This window comes from Euprymna scolopes, chromosome 6, assembly GCF_053919585.1.
Source record: "Euprymna scolopes isolate OS-2025 chromosome 6, ASM5391958v1, whole genome shotgun sequence".
Taxonomy (NCBI): Eukaryota; Metazoa; Mollusca; class Cephalopoda; order Sepiida; family Sepiolidae; genus Euprymna; species Euprymna scolopes.
In genome coordinates this window covers 176877739-176899666 of record NC_136487.1, presented here as the reverse complement: position 1 = coordinate 176899666, position 21928 = coordinate 176877739, and the positions used below count along the sequence as shown (strand labels likewise).

The following is a 21928-nucleotide window of genomic DNA, read 5'->3' as shown; positions in this document are numbered from 1 at the left end:
CCGTAATAAATTGTGCAGGTTTAAATAGAGTATATTTAAATAAAGTACATTTAAAAAAAACGAACTATATTTGAAAAAAAAAGAAAACATGAATATGTTTGAAAAAAAATATATTAACAAAAAATATCTTAATATTTTGTCCAAATATATAAGTAAGCAGTTTTGAAGAATCGCGGAAATATTGATTTATTTATTGCAGACTTTTATCCTCATCTTTCTTAGTTGTTATTTTCATGACATTTCGGCCAACTATCAGGTAGTAACCGCGACAGAATAGGAACTCCGAATATCCTAACTTCATTCTCAGCAATTACTGCCATCCATAGTTGTTGTCGTCTCACCATGTTTTGGCCAAGTAAACCTCTGGCTGGCTTTGGGTAGGATTGAGACAGCTATCTTCAGACAATTCTCACTTAGAACCATAGAGATTCAACGTCTCTTTACTTCTAGATGAGAATTGTCTGAAGCACCCATTATTAAAATAAAAAGCATTTCAAAATGAGAAATTAAACATAAAATTAACGCCTTCAAATAAAGACTATTGTTGAAGAATGATTGATGTTGAAAATAAATAAGATTTTTATGATAAAAAGATATTTTTATGATGTTTATTTTTATGTTTGTAAAAGTAGAACACGTTTTATAATGTTTGATTAAACAAGATTTTATGATAAAAAATATTTTATAATGTTCACTTTTTATAAAATAAATATATTTTTCAAGTTTGTTTTACAATCCACAGAGAGACGAAAACGTGGTAAAAATAAATCCATCAAATATTCAACAAATAAATGTTACCAAAGGCAAGATAAGTTACTCTACTACCTTACTGGGTAGGGTTTTACTATAAAATGTTCAATCAGCTCAAAATACAAGCACATTCAAAGGATACGCAACCAAAAGAAAAATATAGCCGCAATTATACGGCCATTTTTTTTGTGGTCGCGTACCTTTTGAAAATGTGGCAAACCTGTACAATAGAACCCATCCCCTAAAAATGTGTGATTTTTACCTTTTTTTTTTTTTAAAGATTTTTTTCCGATGATTATCATAGATTACATATTTAATAATCATATTAGCAGAAAAAAATTTGAAAAAAAATTACTTTTAAGAAGTGGGTTCACTTTCTCATTATAATGTTTTAATCACGTGGCACATCAGTAAAGAAATGGACAGTAACTTAGATAGCAATGAAATAGAATGTTATAACGAGAAAGTGAACCCCCTTCTTAAAAATCATTACAGAACACCGACCAATAAAATTTGCTTTTTATAGGTTTTCAAGGTCGCTGACAACGAATCTGATATTCAAACCCGTCGCAAATTTATCATCTGCATGGTATTAAACCCTATGCCCTCGCACTATTTTGTGCCATCTCACTGCCTTCATTTACACTTGCGTTCGCACGTGCACGTGCGTAGTAAAGTGATTTGTCACATCGTGGAAGAATTTTTTGCAGACATCTGAAATAACAAGAAAGTTTTCAAAAACAAAAAAAAAATGTAGTTCATTTTTCTGTGTTACGTAGTTTTTGATGCTTTTTAATTGATCTAAAAAAATTAAGTTTTCACAAGCGGTTTACAAAAACATTTTTATTTTCCGTTTTTTTTTTTTTTTTCCTTTTTTTTTTTTGGAGTGAGTTATTCAATTATAGAACTTGTACAAAATTTGGTAATCTCCAAAAATACCGTTAGGGCTTACAACATGGCCGCCAGAAGAGTCACGTGATCCGGTTGATCCAAAACATGAATCGTGCAAATGGAAAACGCAGCCTTGAAGGCAAACTTTGACAAACAATCACAATTTGTTTGTATTTAATTTTTTGTTGATATAATGTTGTTATAAAAATAGGACAACTTTGAGAAACAATCTTAGGTTGTTTTTAGTTAAAACAGTGTTTATAAAAAGTATTTTATTCAGAACAAACAAGTGGTCGACTAGGTCTATCAGAATTTTAGGCGGAATTTTTGACACCCCCAACAAAAAACTGCGAATAAAATATATAAAACTCGTAGTTTCTGTTTTTAAAGTGGTTTGTCAATTTTCTTTATGAAATATACTTCCAAAATAAACTATTACAGTCGTTTAAAACATAATAGAAGTATTATTTTTTATTTTTTAAAAACAATGTTTACAAAATGTCTATGCACGTTCGTAGACATTTTGTATTCTGATACACCTAGTCGACCACTTGTTTGTTCTGAATAAAATACTTTTTATAAACACTGTTTTAACTAAAAACAACCTAAGATTGTTTCTCAAAGTTTGCCTATTTTTATAACAACATTATATCAACAAAAAAGTAAATACAAACAAATTGTGATTGTTTGTCAAAGTTTGCCTTCAAGGCTGCGTTTTCCATTTGCACGATTCATGTTTTGGATCAACCGGATCACGTGACTCTTCTGGCGGCCATGTTGTAAGCCCTAACGGTATTTTTGGAGATTACACAAAATTTAACAGGTGCTTCTGCAGTTTTTCCGTAAATAATGCGCCACCGTTTTTCAGTTCTTCTGCTCGGTGTATGTGGGCGCATTAAAAATGGTAAATTAAACTGCAGAAGCACCTGTTAAAATCCATACAAGTTCTATAATCGAATACCCCCCTAAAAAAAAAAAGAACGAAAAACAAAAATGTTTTTGTAAACCGCTTGTGAAAATTTACTGACATTATTTTTACTATTAAATGAGGTGAAAACTATTTTTTAATTTTATTTAAAGTATTTAATATAATTACTAATGAGATGAAAACTATTTTTTTTTTTTTAATTTTATGAAAAATATTTCCGGTCATTTAAAATGTCTGCCATGTATACATGCGTCTTGTAAAAGGTCACGTGACTACGCGCTTGCACATTTCAATAAGAACTACTCATGCGTGCGTAGGGTTAACGAATACGGTGATATGGCACAAAATAGTGAGAAGGTCAATGCAAACGATAAATTTGCGACGGGTTTGAATATCAGATTCGTTATCAGCGACCCCGAAAACCTGTAAAAACACAAAGATAAATTTTTTGATTTGGTCCACCTCCACAATTTTCTTTTAAATGACGACTTTTATAACTTTTCGACTATGCTGAATACGGAAATCGCATTGAAATTTTGCAGAAATAAGTAGTTATCGAAATATAAAAAGTTGTATAATGCATAGTAATCTCTGGCTGCCATTTTTTTTACGCACGTCGCCACGTCATAAACAAATCAACGTGATTAACAAAGATGGCCGCCAACGAATACAATGCATAAAACAACTATTTATATCTCGATAACTACTTATTTCTGTAAACTTTCAATGCGATTTCCGTATTCAGCATAGTGGAAACCTTTTTAAGTCATCATTTAAAAGAAAATTATGGAGGTAATCTAAAAAAAATACCAACACAAATTTTATTGGTCGGTGTTGAAGTGTTCTGTTCTGCTGTAGTTAAAGTAAACATTTACCGTGAAGTTAATCAACGAACTTAAAATATAACCATGTTAAGTAGCAAAATAAACTTATTAACGTACACAAAACAAAATTAAACAACTTGTTACAATGAAACTGTTAATTAATCAACAACAAAAATTAAATAAACTTGTTAATTAATTAAGAAGTTGTTCTCCAATTAGCCAAAGAAAAATACTTCCCTTGCTTCCCTTATTTAAAAGACCTCCTCCCCTCCCCTCCAAAAAAACTCCGAACACTTTTATCTTTACGGTTTAATACTTCAAAATCTACTTTAAAAAAAGTTTTCTATTTTCGTTGTTTTGCGTACGTTAATTATTATGCGCCCCAAATTATACCTTGCAAAATGAAATTACAGAATAGTAAAAAAAAAAAAAAAAAAAAAAAAATTAAACTTTAATCATTGACGGTTTAAATACTTCCAAATCGCCTTCAAAAACAGTTTAAATCATCTTGACGCTGACTACCTATAATAAAGAAAAACGAATTTCTTATTTTTGTGTGTGTAATTTTTTTTTTCTTTTTTTTTTTTTACATTCTTTCATTGTTCTATTGATTATTTCAGCGTCCAAATTATATCTTGCAAAATATGGTTATTTTTGCTATGTTTATGCTGGTTATCTCCCTTAGATTTAATGATCCGTTGACATGAGCGCCGAATTATCTATTATGTATTTGATTTTTTTTTTTTGCCACTTTTTCAAATTGCTGTGGATTGTAAAACAAACCCGTGTGTGTGTGCGTACGTGCGCGCACGCGCATTTGCGTTAAAAATAAAACCATTCTGGAAAACGCACACAAAACTGGTAAAATTAATCAAAAATACCTTTCCAAGGCACTCACCGTAAAAAAAGAACGGTCAGTAAAATAAATAAATAATAACAACAACCAGTAACCACCTCGCACTTGGGGCTAATCAGTATAATATTTTAAACATTAAAATTTCATTTCCAATCCAGATAAGGCAGTGTCGACTCATAATATTGACAGTAAATACTTTTTTCGGGCGGAAGTAAATATCGCCCTTTGCATTGTGGGTAATTACGAATTTTCTGATCCAATGTCCTCCATAACACTTTGTTTTCAACATTTCGTATGAATAATTATTGAGGATAATTTGTAAGCATCCTCATATTTGACCAAAATCCTGCAGATAGTAAAACGAAAACATTAACTAAGTCTTAAAAGAGATTTCATTCAAAAATCCATTGTTCATTTAAATTAATATTGTTCTCCTTTTACTTAGAAAAATATTTCAACCACAAAAGTTACGAAATGTAAGTATAATTTTCAATTCATTGTTTTCACTGTTGATTTTTTTTTTTTGCATTTATTATTTGTATTTACGTATTATATTAAATTTTAGTTCATTTTATTTCCTTATAATGCATTAACTTTTTTCAATTTCAACACAGAAAAAATAGTTCATTAAAATTTGTTTTAATTCGATTATTTTCTTATATTATTTTTACTTCATATTGAACTTTTCTGGGTAAAAATGAAGTATAAATGTTTTAGAAAAACTAAAAACATCTTTTTTTTTTGTACTAGTGCAGAGAGTGATCCGCCGTGCTGAAATAATAACGTTGGGTTTGTATTACTGTACACATAGATTCGAAAAAGTTGTCAAAAAAACAAATATATAACAAATAAATGTTATCAAAGGCAAGATAAGTTACTTTTCTGCCAAACTGGATATATTTTTTGTGTTTTTATTCAATGTAACATATTTATTCAGCTCGAAAAACATACAGTGTTTACCGATGTAATCGAAAATTCAAGATGGCGTCTCACACCCTCTTTAACACCGTAAGTATGGAAAAAGGTGTTATGAATAAAAAACTATACAAAATACTATTAAAAACCCGCCGAATATATGTCAACCTATGTCACGGTAACATATATTGAGCGAGTTTTTAACAGTATTTTATCCGGTTTTTTATTTATAACATCTTTTCCCACACTTACCGTGTTAAAGAGAGAATAAGACGCCATCTTGAATGTTCCAATACATCGGTAAACACTGTATGGTTTTCGAGCTGAATAAACATGTTACATTGAATAAAAACACGAAAAATATATCCAGTTTGGTAGAAAAGTAACTTATCTTGCCTTTGATAACATTTATTTGTTATATATTTGTTTTTTGTAAACTTTTTCGAATCTATGTGTACAGTAATACAAACCCGTATTTTGATACAAAACTTTCTTAAACGGTTCAAAATGGAAAACATTATTGGATTGGGGGCATTTTTAACAATAGTCTAATAAAAAAAAACAAAAAGAAAAGGGTGAAAAAGTAAATATCCAAAAAAGTATATATTATCAAAAGAAAGGTAAATTACTATTCTACCGACCTGGATAAATTTTTTTGTGTGTATTTTAACTTATTTTATAGCGTTTTTTTTTTTACTACTTAAAAACTGTGAAAAAATTAATTTCCAGCAAAGAATCAATGACCGCTCAGATCGAGAAGGGAGCAATGCACTTACCTTAGGTTGCGAAAGAATTGCCCCCTTCCGCAACGTAACCGTCTTGTAGTATCTTCGCCAGACGAAAGTGGAAAAGATTTACTTTCAATCGCCGGCATCTGAATCAATTTGTGGAGAAGAAAAAGAGAAAAAAGACAAAGGAATCTCCCCTCTTATATAATAGAAGGATCAGATGATTAACTATCACGTGATCCGGAGCACAAAATAAAACTTTAAAAGGGTGAATAACAACAACTATTCTTCTTGGTTAGTATTCAAGGTAAGTGCACGCCGATCCTTCTCTTCTCGAGCAATCATTAATCCTTTTTTTCACACGATCCCTAAGAAAGAAAAAAAAGAAAATGCGTGGAAAAACAAAGGATATAAAGCCATGCAATTACTTAATATAGTTAACGTATTAGTATTTTTTTTTTTTGGGAGTCCCTAACTATTCTGGGAGGAGGCTAGGCCTACCTCGTCGTCGTCTCTTAGGTGCACAATCCGTACAATATGCCTTTCCAGAGGTGGAGAAACAATTCCCACACACCTGAAGTTACACCAGTCATCACGGCCATCACAACAGATCATATCCTGATCAGCTTGCGGGGAACTGCACACAGGACAAAGCCAAATCACCTCTTCTTCCTGGGAAGGAGTTGATTGAAGGGAAACTGCACCATCAACCGATGCAGGGATGGACTGATCCTGACTCTCGCTGTTTAAAGAGAGCTCAAGCGGAAAGAGGTTCTTCAATGAGTGAATGTGTACTGCATTGCCCCCCTGCCTTACCTTTGCAGACCTTACTACACCATCCTCACCATAAAACATTTCCAATATAATACTGAGAACCCAAAAGGGTCTTGGTTTAAGAGGACTTTTAACTAAAACCACATCTCCGACCTTAAGCCTGTTTCGGAAAGGCACCCTTGAACAGCCCAGGGACTTCTCTCTGAGACTTAAGAGGTATTTATCATACCATAGTGCTCTGAACTTCTCTAGACACTGGTTTCATACCTGCATGGTCCTGAGAAGCCTCTCTCGACTTGGAGGGAGGTGGGAAGAAAAATCTTCCTCATTTAAACTCAAAAGTAGTCCAGGACTCTTATTGGGCCTCAGAAACATGTTTAGAGTTACTGCCTCCAGCTCAGTCTCCGCGGATTCTCGATAAGTTAGAGGGTGGTTGTTAATTGCCATTTGTATATCCGATACTATGGTTAGTAACGTGAAATAATCAATCTCACCTCTACCAACCACCTTATGCAGACAATTTTTAATTGTCTGAATACTTCTCTCCCAGACCCCTCCTAGCCAAGGCGAAAATAGAGGAATAGGACAGAATTTAATCAGACAAGAGTCAAACTTCTGTTGATAATCTTGGCTCAACATCAACCTCTTAAATAACCGCCCACCTCCTATGAAGGTCTTAGCATTGTCACAGTAAATGGCTGTTGGAACGCCATGGAGGTTTGTAAAATGTACCAAAGCCTGCAAAAAGGACAACACGCTCATGTCTGGTACCACCTCAACATGTACAGCCCTGATACTGAGACAGGTGAAGATGAGTAGATACATCTTCACCACCGTAGCCCCTTCCTTAACCCAAAGGTGGCCCGTAAAATCTACTCCCGTGTGTTTGAAGGGAACCCCCAGTTCAACACATGAAGCAGGCAAGCTGGCCACATTGGGGGGCAATACTTGTCTGGCATTGTACTTGCGGCACAGTGCACATGAAGACAGGACTGTTTTCACTGCTTGTCTTCCCTTGGGCACCCAGTAACCACACCATCTTAACTCTGCCAGAGTGGATGCAACCCCCAAGTGTTGACACCTTGTATGCGCATCCATTATTATAAGCCGAGTTACTGAGTGATCTTTTGCTAACAGAACAGGATGTTTAACTTCCGGGTTGAAATGGAGAGACCTTGCAATTCTGCCACCTGACCTGATAAGACCCTCACCATCAATGAACAAGTCGAGATCACGCACCAAACCCGGAACTGTCCTACCTGAGGAATCCCGCAGGAATGCTAGTTCCTCAGCATATCTCTGGTGCTGCATCGTTTTCATCAGCAGAACGGCTGCAAGCCTTTCCGTGTCAACTTCTAACCGATGCAGCCGATGGATGAATCTGAGGACCAAGGAAGTCACTCTCAATAGCTTGGTAAAGGAAGAAAATCTTTCGAGAGGAAGAACTGTAGGTGGTTCCTCTCCCTGTAGAATGGCAGCATTCCAAGAAGAACGGGCCACCACTTGGCTGTGCTGGCTGAGGCATGGAAACTGCTGTGCAGCCCATGGACTGATCCCGCTACTTAACCAATCCGGACCAGTACACCAGAATTGAAGGCAAGCCTTGAACCTTTTCAAAGTTAACCCCCTAGTGATCAAATCGGCAGGATTCTCAGTTGTTGGGACATAACGAAATGAGGGCGAGAAACCTAGTGTGGCTTCCAACTCAGCACTCATCTGTTGGATGTCCTTCAGTCTATTCCGGGCAAAGAGGTTTCTGCTTACAATTGTTCTGGAAATCAGCCAAGAGAGGACCACCTGCGAATCTGTGGCTACATGAATCTCAGAAGGAGAGAACCCTCCAAAATTCCTCAACAAAGTAGGCAGGCACCGGAAAGCCAAAAACACAGCCATAAGTTCTAAGGTGGGTAGAGTTTTCTTTTTCAAGGGAGCCACCCTAGCTTTTGCAAACACCAGACCAGATTGGCAATTTTGCACTACATATGCTGCGAAGCCATATGCCTCTGGAGATGCATCGCAGAAAAGAAAAAGTTTGCCAGCCTCATTCTCGCTGAGTGCTCTTCTGGGGAAGAAGACGGTCTCCAGCTAAGAGAGATCAAGGGAAAGCTTCCTCCATAAGGACAAGTATTCTGGTGGGACCGTTACATCCCATTCCAATCCCTTCTTCCAAAGTTCACTCAACAAAATACAGTCACGTAACGAAACCGGTAGGCACAATGATAATGGGTCATAGACTCTAGCTATCTCGCTGAAGATCCGTCTCTTTGTAAAGGCACTAGAGTCGCACTTAACAGCTGCTACACAAAAAGTGTCTGAGAGAGTACAGTATCTATATCCGGGCACCTTCTCCCATTTGTTGCCATGGTCACTCAGGGAGCCATGCTCCTGCATTTTGTTTTGAATCGCCACATGGTTAGAATTACAGGACTGCAGTTCGAATCCTCCCTGACGCAATCGTTCCCAGGTGAGTGTATATAACCGGCACAGTTCATCGGGATCATCGTGCGACATAACCAAATTATCCACGTAAAACCGATTCTCCATCATGGATCTACAATTATCCATGAGAAACTGCGCGGCATGGTATTTAAGGACATAATTTAATATAAATGGACTAGCAGCTCACCCAAAAATAATTGTGTTGTATCTGAAGCAGCGTAGGCGACCTCCTTCTTTTAGGAAAAAACAGAACTTATTCCTGTCCGATTCAAGCTTCAGACGGATCATTAAGAAGGCCTTCTTAATGTCTGCTAACACGACGTGCTTATTAGCACAAAAGGTAAGTAACAAATCTAGTAGGTCACTAGTAAGATTTATTCCCTGGTAGGTAGCCTCGTTGAGGGAAGGAGAGTCACCAACTTTGAGGCTGCAGTTGAACACTGGCCGAATCTTAGTGGTGGAGGTAGGGTCCGATTTCAGGACAGGCCTGTGCGGAATCCAGACAAACTCTCCGAACCGTTGAGGAGGCACGAAGATCTCCTCTATAATTCCATCCCGTTCCTGTTGATGGAAAATCTTCAAATATTCATGATAAAGTAGCCTCTTCTCCAATCTCTGCATGACACGTTCCAATATTCGCAGAGCCACTGCATGGTTGGAAGGAACACAAGAGATCTTATCGTCCTCCCATGGCAACTGAACGTAATATTTGTTATCCTTAAATGAAATAGACTGTCGAAAGAGAGCAATCTTCTGTTCATCATAATTAGACAATTCCTGTACAGCATCGAAGGTAAGGCATTCTGAGTTCTTGTCCACAGAATAGTCAGTATGTAAAAACTGCTTCAACTCACCGAACGGAACGAGTCCTATTGGGGTCAAAAATGCCTGTCCAAGCAAACAAGGAACCAATTGAAGGCTCCCTAAATGTTGAATGACATCCAGCCCAATTATTCCATGAATTGGAATAAAATTTGTGCATCTGTCAAATCTGGCGGCTAAGGGACATTTGAGGCGTTCAAGTTCATTCAAAATAAAGTCCAGATTCTCGATGTGTACCGAAATATCAATATTTTCGTGTACAAACACCGTCAGGGAAAATGGACAACCGGATCCAATGCTAGCCTCAAATGCTACCTCTTTAAAACGCCTGTCGCAATCTCCAAGGATGGTAGTCAGCCTAATTTCACAATCATGTCCAATGGACTCCAAGTGACCGAGGGGGTCCAAGACCTTACTGGACAAATAAGTCTGTCCAGTGCCTGTGTCCAATAGACAGTTGACGGAAACACTTTTATCACCCCTACCAAAGGTAATACACAAAACAGGGGGAAGGCTCGAGAATTTGTCACCATGAATGCTATAGGCTGAGTTGGACTGAATAGAGGAATCTCTCCGTGAAGTACTGGATCTAGGTCCTGAAGGTACATTCCCTAAGGCCCCCCCCCGCATAGTGTTACAAGCCGAGCCAGGGATCTTATCCCCCTTTATAAGGAGACGTTTAACTGCTTCCTTAGTATCTCTCAGAATTGATGACAAGGTGGGGATTCTTCTACCTGAAATTAATATCAACTCCCCCTCGACCTCCTTGGGGAATTTTGCAAAGAGAATCTTGGCCATAAGCCGAGCCCCAGAAGAAAGGTCGTTTGAAAACAAACAGCCGAAGGAGCCCTCCAACTCAGCAAATAGGGAGGCTACTTTGGATATGTAGTTAGCCAGGGCAGTAACGGATCTGTCTTGTTTACAGGAAAAATCTAATATGTTTTGGAAGATGTTATCTATTATTTCATCTTCATCGAAGTACTCGCTCTTCAGGACTGAAAGAGCCACCTTATAATTTCTGTTGCTGATGGAAAGATGATTAATCAACAACAGGGGTTGGCCAGACAGTGAACACTTCAAAAAATTCAGTCTTTCGGCATCATTGGCCATACCAGCTACACAATTCTCAAAACGCGACAAGAATTCCTTGAAGCTCATAGGGTTAGATTGCATGTCCAATCCATCGAAGGTCGGTCCCATGATCTGAATTTGAGGTGGTTTTACAGTAAATGAAGCCCCAACTCTTCCAACTTCTGGGGAACATGGAAGACTCAGAGAGTCCATGGCCACTGGGAGGAGCTTTAACTCAAGATGTTCTAATTCTCTTCGGAATCTCAGGGTGTGTGCAAGAGACTCCCTCTCAATTTGAATCCAATCCTCTTCCTCAGAAGATTGAAGTTGGATTTTACTAACACATATATCTACTTCAGTCAAATATTCCTCCACCGATTTCTGCAGTGCAGAGAAGGATTTAACAGAGTTCATCCTCCAGATTGGTCATCTCCAGAATCGTTCGGATTTTAGTCCAAAGAAGAGAAATTCTCTTCCTTAAATCTGGTTGACTCACATCCATGTTAGTATGGGGGTTCTTTCATAAATATGTGAAAAAATTAATTTCCAGCAAAGAATCAATGACCGCTCAGATCGAGAAGGGAGCAATGCACTTACCTTAGGTTGCGAAAGAATTGCCCCCTTCCGTGACGTAACCGTCTTGTAGTATCTGCGCCAGACGAAAGTGGAAAAGATTTACTTTCAATCACCGGCAACTGAATCAATTTGTGGTGAAGAAAAAGAGAAAAAAGACAAAGGAATCTCCCCTCTTATATAATGGAAGGATCAGATGATTAACTATCACGTGATCCGGAGCACAAAATAAAACTTTAAAAGGGTGAATAACAGCAACAATTCTTCTTGGTTAGTATTCAAGGTAAGTGCACGCCGATCCTTCTCTTCTCGAGCAATCATTAATCCTTTTTTTCACAAAACAAAAGCATGGCCAAATCTGTGGAGATAGAAACGAACAAAAATGGTGGTCTCCTTACAGCCATTTTAAGCCCCGAGAATTGCTAAAAAATTAATAATCAAACAAAATACTGGTAGAACATCACATTTTCGTACGATTCATGACATTTGTTGAGTGTGTTTTTAAAAGTATTTTTTTCATGCTCGATATTTTTAGCGATTATTGAGGCTCGACGTGGCTCTAATGCTATAGCCGTTTATTCATTGTAATTCTACAGACTTGACATTACTTTTATCTCCAAACCAAAAACGTTTTAAAATAAGTTAAAATACCAAAAATCTTATCCACGTAGGTAAAAAACGTAACTTATTTTTCCTTTGGTAACACTTTTGTATATTTATGTTTCACCATTTTTTTTTTTTTTGTGTTTAGTTAAAAATGTTTACTTTTTTGAAGGATAATCATTACTATTCCTGTTTTAAATTTTTGTAAAGAAATTCAGTTTGAAAATCAGTCAAAAATAATTCATGTTAATTTACCTTTTCCTTTCGTGCATATTTACTTAGAAGATATTAATATTTAATAGAAGTTATAAGATTGTTCAGTTTGGGTAAATATCGAATTTAAGCAAATCTTTCTTTGTTTTTGCTGTTATTTGTTATTGTTTATTTATTTTTTTGTCTTTTTTTTCATCCCAAACCTGATACAACCATGAGGGGGCTACTATTTGGGACCAGATTTGCAGGGATACTATTTAGGGAACTGGGCAACGAGAAGTCTGTTTACATTACACTTGAATTTCTTTATATCAATACAGTCAGAGAAGCAGGAGCCCAGGAAGGAATTCCAAAGTGCAGCAGTCCGAGGGGAAAAAGTTATTTGATTTGAAAAAGCTATTTCATATTTTAGGACCTGTTAGGTTGGTGACTCTTTTTTGAACCCTGACTAGGAGCAGAAGACTAGTGGCAAATGCACCAGCCAGATGTGGCAACAATTACTCCATGGGTGAACAGTGGTCTTGTAGAAATACAAGATACTCTCAAGTGTCAGTGGCCTTTTAGCATGTTAGAGAGAGCCAACCATCCTTGCAGCAGCCTTGGCAATTACCTCAATGTATTTATTTCAACTCATGTTGTCTGTGAATGGTAACCCTAGGAGCTTGAGGGAAGTACTTTCAGGCAGTGTATCATTAGCCATGGCAATCAGTGGTTGATAAGGTTTATTGAAGGAAATAAGATTAGTCTTAACAGCATTGAATGTTACCAACTAGTTATGCCCTCATTCCACTACAGACTGGAGGAGGTCTTTTAGAGTTTTATCTATTTCTTTGATATGGGTTCGTTAGTTTACACTCCTGTCTGTATAGAGTGTGGTGTCATCAGCAAATATACCCAATCAGGGAGGTCGTTTATGAATGTCAGGAATAATAAATTATTGACTCCTGTTGTACACCCACATTTATATCCTGTTATGTTGATGTACGACCACCTGGATTTTCTTTTAAGTAAGATTTGATTATGTTAAGTACACATCCGGCAATACCATGTGATTTGATTTTCATGAGAAGACCATCATGCCAACCCTGTCAAATAGGGCTACTGACCTAGCTTCTCCTGCCTTATCCAGTGATAGGTATATATGTTCAGAAATTACAGTTAATATATTTACAGTAGAACGGGCTTGCCTAAATCCATACTCTCGGTCAGTTAAAAGTTTATAAGGTGGCAGTCTAGATTGATTAGGGATTAAAAGATTTTGGCGAAGAAAGGGAGCAATAATTGAGTGGGGTTGTTCTTTTGCCAGAATTCTTGTAATCTGGTACAACGGAAGCAATTTTTCAGCAGCCAGGAAAGCAAGATTCATTAAGGCATGTGTTAAAGAGTTTGGAGAGAAACGAAATAACCTCTGGACATTTATTAGTAGTATAGCAGGGATAAGATCGGGCCCACATGCTTCTGAGGTGTCTAGATTTTTTATGGCATCATAAACAAAGGCAGGGGTGGTTTTCAGATGATCGAACATGGCTACTGTCTGCAAAGGGAAATTTGGCAGGGAGTGGCCTGCTGGGTCTAAAGTGGAGTTGGAGGCAAAACGTCAAGCAGGCAGATTTGCCTTTTCAGTTGCTGTGCAAACAATCTCAAAGTTGTTAGATAGTGGTGGAATTGTTGATTGACCATTATTTACTACAGTGTTATAAATTTCCAGAAATTACAAGTTTCTAATTTCTGCGACTTGATGCATTTTCTGCTGACTTCAGAATATCTTCTTATGGCTGTGGCTATTTCTTTCTTACAATTATTTCTAGTTTCTACAAACTTTTGCCTATTTGTATTAAAGTAATCATCTTTGTGGCATTGTTGCATTTTAGGTTTCAGGACATTTGGGGGGTATGATATCCTTTATTAAATTGTTAAAGGAAAGTACAAAATATTTTTTTAAAAAGCCTTCTATATTCATTTTTAGAATAGGTTTCTTAATAATAACATTATTATCTCAGCACCATCTATATTCTGCATAAATAACTAGACTTTCTGTTTTAGTTTCTGAAATTCAAAGAATAGTTAACCTTCCAACAGTTAGATCTATGTTCACCATCATGGCCGGAGAACTGACTTTGATAGATTAGATTTACTGAACTGGTTCTCCAGCCTCAATAATGTCCATGTCTAACCACTAATGCTAGAGAACTGACTTTGATCAATCAGATCTACTGGACTGCTGTTCTAGCCTCAGTGACATACACATTTTACCAGCAAACTTGTTGAAGTAACAGAAGCTACTGCTCATCTATTTGCCTTTGAAGCTGGTAGCTAAAGCAAGCAACATTGAGCCTGGTCAGTCACTTAATGGGTGATCATTTGGGAATACTAGGTGCTGCATGTACTGTCTGCTTGTCTCAATATAGTTTACACTTCTTTTGTATTTCTCCTTTTCATTGGAACCAAGCAGTACTGTTTTAGGAAAGATGTAGTTGAAATTGCACAACTCGTGCTTCACGATTGCTCTTACAGCCATTCTTATATAAGTATTCATTGTCTCTTAAGGCTGAACAGATATCATGAAAAGCTGAAACAACCCTTCCTTTCCTGTAACTTTACTATCCAATAAAACTTAATGTTACTGAATTTTGGATGAAGATTAATGATTTGCATTATTCAGACTACTATTATGACAATAATTTGGTTGCTATAAAACCAGAGAACACATGTGCCAGAATATGTGAATGACATTCAATATAAGTATAGTTGATATAATACAAATAATGCTATTTGTCTTTGCTATTGCTGAATTTGCTTTTTGTCTAAAGCATTAAGACTGGTTGCCATCATAAGTGTTTGTAACAAGTGTTTACCCTGACATGATAAACACATGCAGTGACCAGAACAGATAGTTGCAAAACACCCAGACAAGTTTGCAATGAATCACCTACCCTATTACATTTACTACCATACACATTCATAAACCCTGTACACACCTTATTTTAAGTGAATAACATATCCACTACTGAAAATTGATCGGTAAAGATACCAAATGTTTAAAGTAATACAGGATGTACTATCTTATTTTCTTGAAGGTAGATGATGTCCTCCTGAATAAACAAGAGACAATTTGCTTTTAGCACATATGCTACTTTATTATGTTCATCAGTCAGTGAATTGTATATTTTTCGTTCTGACAAAAAACTCACATTTAGAAATTACTTTTAATGCAAGAATATCTCAAAAGAAGGATTTTAAATATTATGCTTGTCTTTCAACGTTCTATATTCAGGCCTTTGTCTCTTGATGCCAAAATACCACTATAATTACACTTGAGCCCTCGCCATAAAAATCTTCTGTGTATATAATTTGTTTAAATATTCTTATGCTGTGCAATTGATAATCTCATTGACTGGATCATGGCCTTTCTAAATTGTGACTTATTAGTATAAGAAAAACTACCATCCCTCTTTTTTTTTACTCTAGAGAAAACCAACATTGTTTATAACTTTTGTTTCATTTATAATTCAAAAAGAGGAAACATTAAGTTATGAATTCCCTTCATTCTCGTGGCAATTATTTTATGGCCCAGAGGTAAAGACTTAGCAAATGGAGTCAAAAGTGGCTTTGTCACTGAGTTTGAATCTCCTGGCCAGCAGGAATTGTCATCCTACACTGATGATTGCATAAGCATGAAGCATTAGTGTCTGTAGCTATAAAAATAATTACTATATATATATATATATATATATATATATATATATATAAACAGATGTTTCGTGGTACACAATTTTAATATTGCTTTGAAAAGTATGAATGGAGTCATTATGGGTGAAAAAAAAACAAAAAAAAACAAGAGAAACGGGAAATTGTATAGAGACAAATCGACTAAAAAGAATTATAGGTAAAAAAACATCGAATGATCCTTTTTTATTCGATGTTTTTTTTACCTATAATTCTTTTTAGTCGATTTGTCTCTATACAATTTCCCGTTTCTCTTGTTTTTTTGTTTTTTTTTCACCCATAATGACTCCATTCATACTTTTCAAACCAATATATATATATATATATATATATATATATATATATATATAGTAATTAAAAAAAAACTTTGGAAGGATGAGATGTAGGTAAAATATTTTCCCATGTTTTTCCATATAAGGGAAATAAACTCAATACTGTTCATTGTTAAAGTGTTTTTTATTCAATACGTCTGATGAAAGGCTGTTCTTATGAAAATTTTCAAACGATTTAATGTTTGAATTTGTCTGAATAGTCTTGAAACAATTGTAACTAACGATTAAATACACTATTTGTTGTTATCAATCTATTCCTTGATGTCTTGATTTTGTGAAAACAATATATGAATGCTTAATTATGAAATATGATAATTTTGGAGTTTACAGTTGAAGTCATCTGATTTTGACTTTAAACTTATTGGTATATGAATGATTACCGAATTTTCAATTATATAACCCCAGTAAAATTCGGAATGCTCTCTCTCTCTCTCTCTCTCTCTCTCTCTCTCTCTATATATATATATATATATATATATATATATATATATATATATATATATATATATATATATAAATAAATAGTAATATTGTATATCAGTTTAGATGCCAGTGCGATGCTGGTTATGTTGGGCGAACATCCTTGCACCTTTTGACTCGTATAAACCAGCATGTTCCATCAAAGATCAGACAAGGGAGGATGGGGTCTGGTGGTCTCCCTCCTTCTGCAGCCTTGGACTCTGCTATTGGCCAGCATTTGGTTGACAACCCGTTCTGTGCCGATAGATATAAAATAGATTGGTTCGAGGTGCTACATAGAGCGGACTCCAAAAACCATTTAAAGATTTTGGAGGCCGTCTCTATCGCGGTGCGTCAACCTTCTTTGTGCCGGCAAAAAGAAACATCAAATGCATTGTTTCTCTTTGGAGAACTTTGAATTTTTTCTTCCGCTTTTTTTTTTTTCTCCCTCGTTGTGCCAATATTTTAATCGTTTTTAAATGTAAATAAATTTAATTAGTGTCCCCGTATTTTTGGCACATTTAATAAGTTCCCCATTAGAACTCTTTATTTTCGACACAATATTATTTAGATTGCTATCAATTTTCTCCTGACGAGATGATAGCCGAAAGAGCTCTCGAGAAACTTCCGCCTATTACTTTTTTTAAAAATATATATTAGTTCTAATATTATGGGAATTGTCATTAAGAAATCTGTTTTATTCTTTTGCTCATTAGGCATATCTATTTAATATTTATGTAACTCGTAAGAAACTGCCTCGCATTTCTGTTAATTTATTTAATTGTAGATAATGTCGAAGTTCATGAGGACTGATAACTTATATTATTCAAACTACTATTGCCATTTAGAATATAATTATTACAATGTTTAGGTTGATGTAAGTTTGGAGGTCACATGTACATGTTTAGGTTGATGTAAGTTTGGAGGTCACGTGTACATGGTTAGGTTGATGTAAGTTTGGAGGCCATATGAGAATAATATTTGTACTGCTATTTGTCTTTACCATTGCTCTATTGGTTTATGTTCCTAAATATAAGACTTATCACCCTGATTCAGTTCTTGCAACAAGTCGAGTCACTGACATGATACACACAAGCAACAACCACAAAAGATAACAGCAAAATACCCAGACAAGCTATCAACTCCTCTGAATTTACTGATATATGCATCCATAAACCCTGAGAGTTTCTTAATCTGAGGGACTTATCCACTGCTAAAAATTGATCAACCAACACACTAAATTTTCTAGTTGATACAGGATGTAATATCTTTTATTATTTTGGAGGTGGATGAATAAGCAAGACACAATTTGCTTGTATGACGATTTCATACTGGTGCATAACATACATATATTTATTGAGCAATTCTCTTAAGTAGACAATATGTGTCCATTTCATGAATCATGTTTTAATACTTGATGTAATTATTGTAAAAACCTTTCATCTGCTCTTTACTCTTGGACAAAATTAACAAACCTGATTTGACATATTAGAAAACGACAATTCAATCTGATGTACTCATCTGCTTGTACAACTTTAAATTACAATTAGAATTAAATTATACTGTGTAAAAAATATTAAATTTAAGTTATTTGCAAGTAAAACATTAATTACAACTGTTGAACATTAGAATAAACATTAACTTTTTATAAATGTAAATATCCACGATGTTTTTAGTTTAAGATATCTTGATTAATTTTTATAGTAAATAATAAATTGTCTAGCATTTAAGTTAATGTCTTGATAAATTGTGACGTATTAGTGTAAAAGATTTTCCTCTTTGTTGCTCTTTACTCATCATTGATAAGTGCTGTTTGACTGTTGACAAGAATATTCTGATAACTTGTAAGAAACTGTCTCGTTAATATATTTTATTCAATTACAGATAATGTCTAAATTTACAGAACTGAAAACAATTTCCTGTACAATTTGTGGATCATCTTTTACAAAAAAGTCGAATCTTAATAGCCACATGCGTATACACAGTGGAGAGAAACCATTTTCATGTGAAGTATGTGAGGCTTCATTTTCTCGCAAACAACATTTTATGACTCACATGTTGATACACACAGGTGATAAACCATTTTCTTGTGAAATATGCCAAACATCTTTTGCTGCAAAAGCAACTTTGATAAGTCACCTGCGTACACATACTGGTGAGAAACCATTTCGTTGTGAGATATGTGAATCTTCATTTACTCAGAAATCAAATCTGACAAAACATATACGTGTGCACACGGGTGAGGCACCTTTTTCATGTGAAATTTGCAGCTCTTCATTTTCCGAGAAATCAAATTTAACAAAACACATTCAAAGACACACGGGAGAAAAACGACTGCCTTGTGAAATATGTGGATCTTTGTTTTCAGATAAATCAAACTTAACAAATCACATGCGTATTCACACTGGTGAGAAACCATTTTGCTGTGAAATCTGTGAATCTGCTTTTGCTCAGAAATCAAGTTTAAAACGACACATGCGAATTCACACAGCAGACGAAGCATTTTCATGTGAAATTTGCGGATCTTCATTTACTGAGAAATCAAATTTAACAAAACATGTGCGCATACATACTGGAGAAAAACCATTTTCATGCGATGTATGTGGATCTTCATTTTTACGCAAACAACATTTTACAATTCACATGCGTATACACACAGGTGAGAAACCATTTTCATGTGAAATATGTAACTTTGCATTTTCTGCAAAATCACGACTTAAAAAACACATGTGCAAACACACGGGTGAGAAACAATTCTTCTGTAAAACATGCAGATCTGAATTTACCACAGAAAAGAATTTAAAAGAACACATGAAAAAACACACTGATCACAAAGCTTGCTGAAAACTCTACAGGTGTCATACTGGAGAATACTGCTGTGATATATAAGCCAGACATTGATATATGGAACAAGCTCGAAAGTACTGTGCTATTATCGATGTCACAGTCCCAAATGATTTTGGTCTTAATAGAGCTGAACGGAAAAAGATAACAAAATATCAGGACCTAAAAAATAATCTAAAAATAACATGGTCTCTGAAATAAATAAACATTATACCAGTTGTGATGGTTTAATGAAAAAGGAATCTTCAGAAATACTTAGATGCAATCCCTGGAAAGACCAAGCTGTAACAGAATACAGATAGCAGCCATAAAGGGAACAGTGTTTATTCTTAAAAGAGCCCTCGGATATAAATTTAAATCATAATGGAGTCAACTGTTAGTTCCAGGAGTAAGTTCCTTAATCTCTTAAAACTAACTGAAGTAAAATAAAAAAAAATGTGAGAATTTGAATGCCTACTTAACACTATCCTCGAGTGTCTAAGGTTTCTATGAGCAGAGGTTTGTCAGGACAACCTAGCATGAGGATAACTTTCCATACAAATAAACCTTGACCAAATATTCAAAATAACATTGTATAATAACCCAAATAAGATCTTATGAGTACCTCAAGTAACAGCATAAAACTGAATACTGTACCAGACTAGATGGATTCTTGTCTTGGAATCTGGTAAGACCAATAGACGACAAGAAAAAAATACTATATCATATTAAAATGGTCAATTAGATAGAAGAAAATTATGTTCTCAACTTTTGTACTATCTTAGCATTTGAGAGGTAAAGGAGAACTGTATCTCATACAGAGATCAAATACAAGCTCCTAGTTAGGAGTCTCTTGACTTTTGTGAACTTTGACTGAAGTAAAATAAAAACAAGTGAGATTTTATTTTCTTGTGAAATATGCAGCTCTTCATTTTCCTAGAAGCAATATTTTAGAAATCGCATGTAATCACACAAAATCACATGGTATTCACAGCCCAAAATAAGATCTCAGTATGGTGAACCCACACTATATATATATGAGGGATGGTGCACCTTCTCCAACACAGTGGAGGGAAACTATGTGAAAATTCATTTTCTGAGAAATCAAATTTGTTATCTGAGTATTCACACTAAGTCGAAAGCATAAAAATAATGCTGTTATTTGCCTTTGCCATTACTGTATTTGTTTTATGTTGTAAAACTGATTACCATGATAAGTAATGACTCTGACATGATATACACAGACATCAGCCAGCAAAAATAAAAGTAAAACACTCAGACAAACTGATAATAAATGTATCCCTCTCCCATGGTACATTTACTGCCATACACCTCCGTAGAAATCAGGAGCTGCTTAGTCTAACTGGAAGTTATGGAAAATTGATTAGCCAACACACTAAAATTTTCAAGTGATGCAAGATTTACCATCGATTTGTTGAAGTTGGATGACATATTTCTTAATAAATAAAAGATAATTTGCTTATATGACAAGATCATACTAGTATATATGATGTACCTAAGTCAAAGAATTATATATTTTTCTTACTGACAATACTATTTCTTAACACTATTTTGGAATTATGTTAAATACAAAAATATATTTTCCACTCAAATAAGGCTTCAAAATATTAAAACGATATGATTTAATTAAATTTTTATTATGGTAATACACACTGGAGACCTTACAGTACAATACATGAAAAAAATAATTTTGTAACTTAACTCAATTACAAAAACATTTAAAGTATTCAGTATATCTGTATCAAGTAGAAGAAGGAGAGACGAGGAGGTGGTTAGGACTCTTATTTCTCTGGATTCTCGGCACGTGTCGTCTAGACTCCTCTGAGGTTGTTACATAAAATCTGGCATGCTGAAAGCGAATATCGAAGCGGCAGGCAGGAAGAAAGACATACAATTGTAGTCTATCTACAAAAGCTTAATTCTCATAAAATTATGTACAAAATGTTTTTACTATTCTCATTCAGATTTTGTAAGTTCTTTTCAAAGTCTCAACTCTCTTCACAGACAGCAACAGACGGATGGATGAGGTGGGGAGGGGTCACGTCTCTGCTCTACTCTGATCTGAAACTCTCTGCGACTCAACTCTGGCTAATTTTCGCACGACAGTCGTATATATAGTAAGGTAAGTGGATGGGGGTGGAAATTCTCAGCCAATAAGATTTCGCCATGAAATCAAACGC

The 21928-nt window shown here is 35.2% G+C and overlaps 2 protein-coding genes across 2 annotated transcripts; one reads left to right on the top strand and one right to left on the bottom strand.

The window, feature by feature from the left end:
* Positions 1–4093: 4093 nt before the first annotated feature.
* Positions 4094–21707, top strand: LOC145278122 (uncharacterized). The gene is made up of 2 exons (XM_080130405.1): positions 4094–4725; positions 18789–21707. The coding sequence occupies exon 2, from the start codon at positions 18792–18794 to the stop codon at positions 19746–19748; it is 957 nt and encodes a 318-aa protein (XP_079986531.1). The 5' UTR covers positions 4094–4725; positions 18789–18791; the 3' UTR covers positions 19749–21707.
* Positions 8752–9210, bottom strand: LOC145278293 (uncharacterized). Its single transcript, XM_080130586.1, has one exon. The coding sequence runs from the start codon at positions 9208–9210 to the stop codon at positions 8752–8754; it is 459 nt and encodes a 152-aa protein (XP_079986712.1).
* Positions 21708–21928: the final 221 nt, after the last annotated feature.

Excerpts from the sequence above, each read along its gene's own strand:
- LOC145278293 (XM_080130586.1), bottom strand. The coding sequence starts at position 9,210 with ATGGAGAATCGGTTTTACGTGGATAATTTGGTTATGTCGCACGATGAT.
- LOC145278122 (XM_080130405.1), top strand. The coding sequence starts at position 18,792 with ATGTCTAAATTTACAGAACTGAAAACAATTTCCTGTACAATTTGTGGA.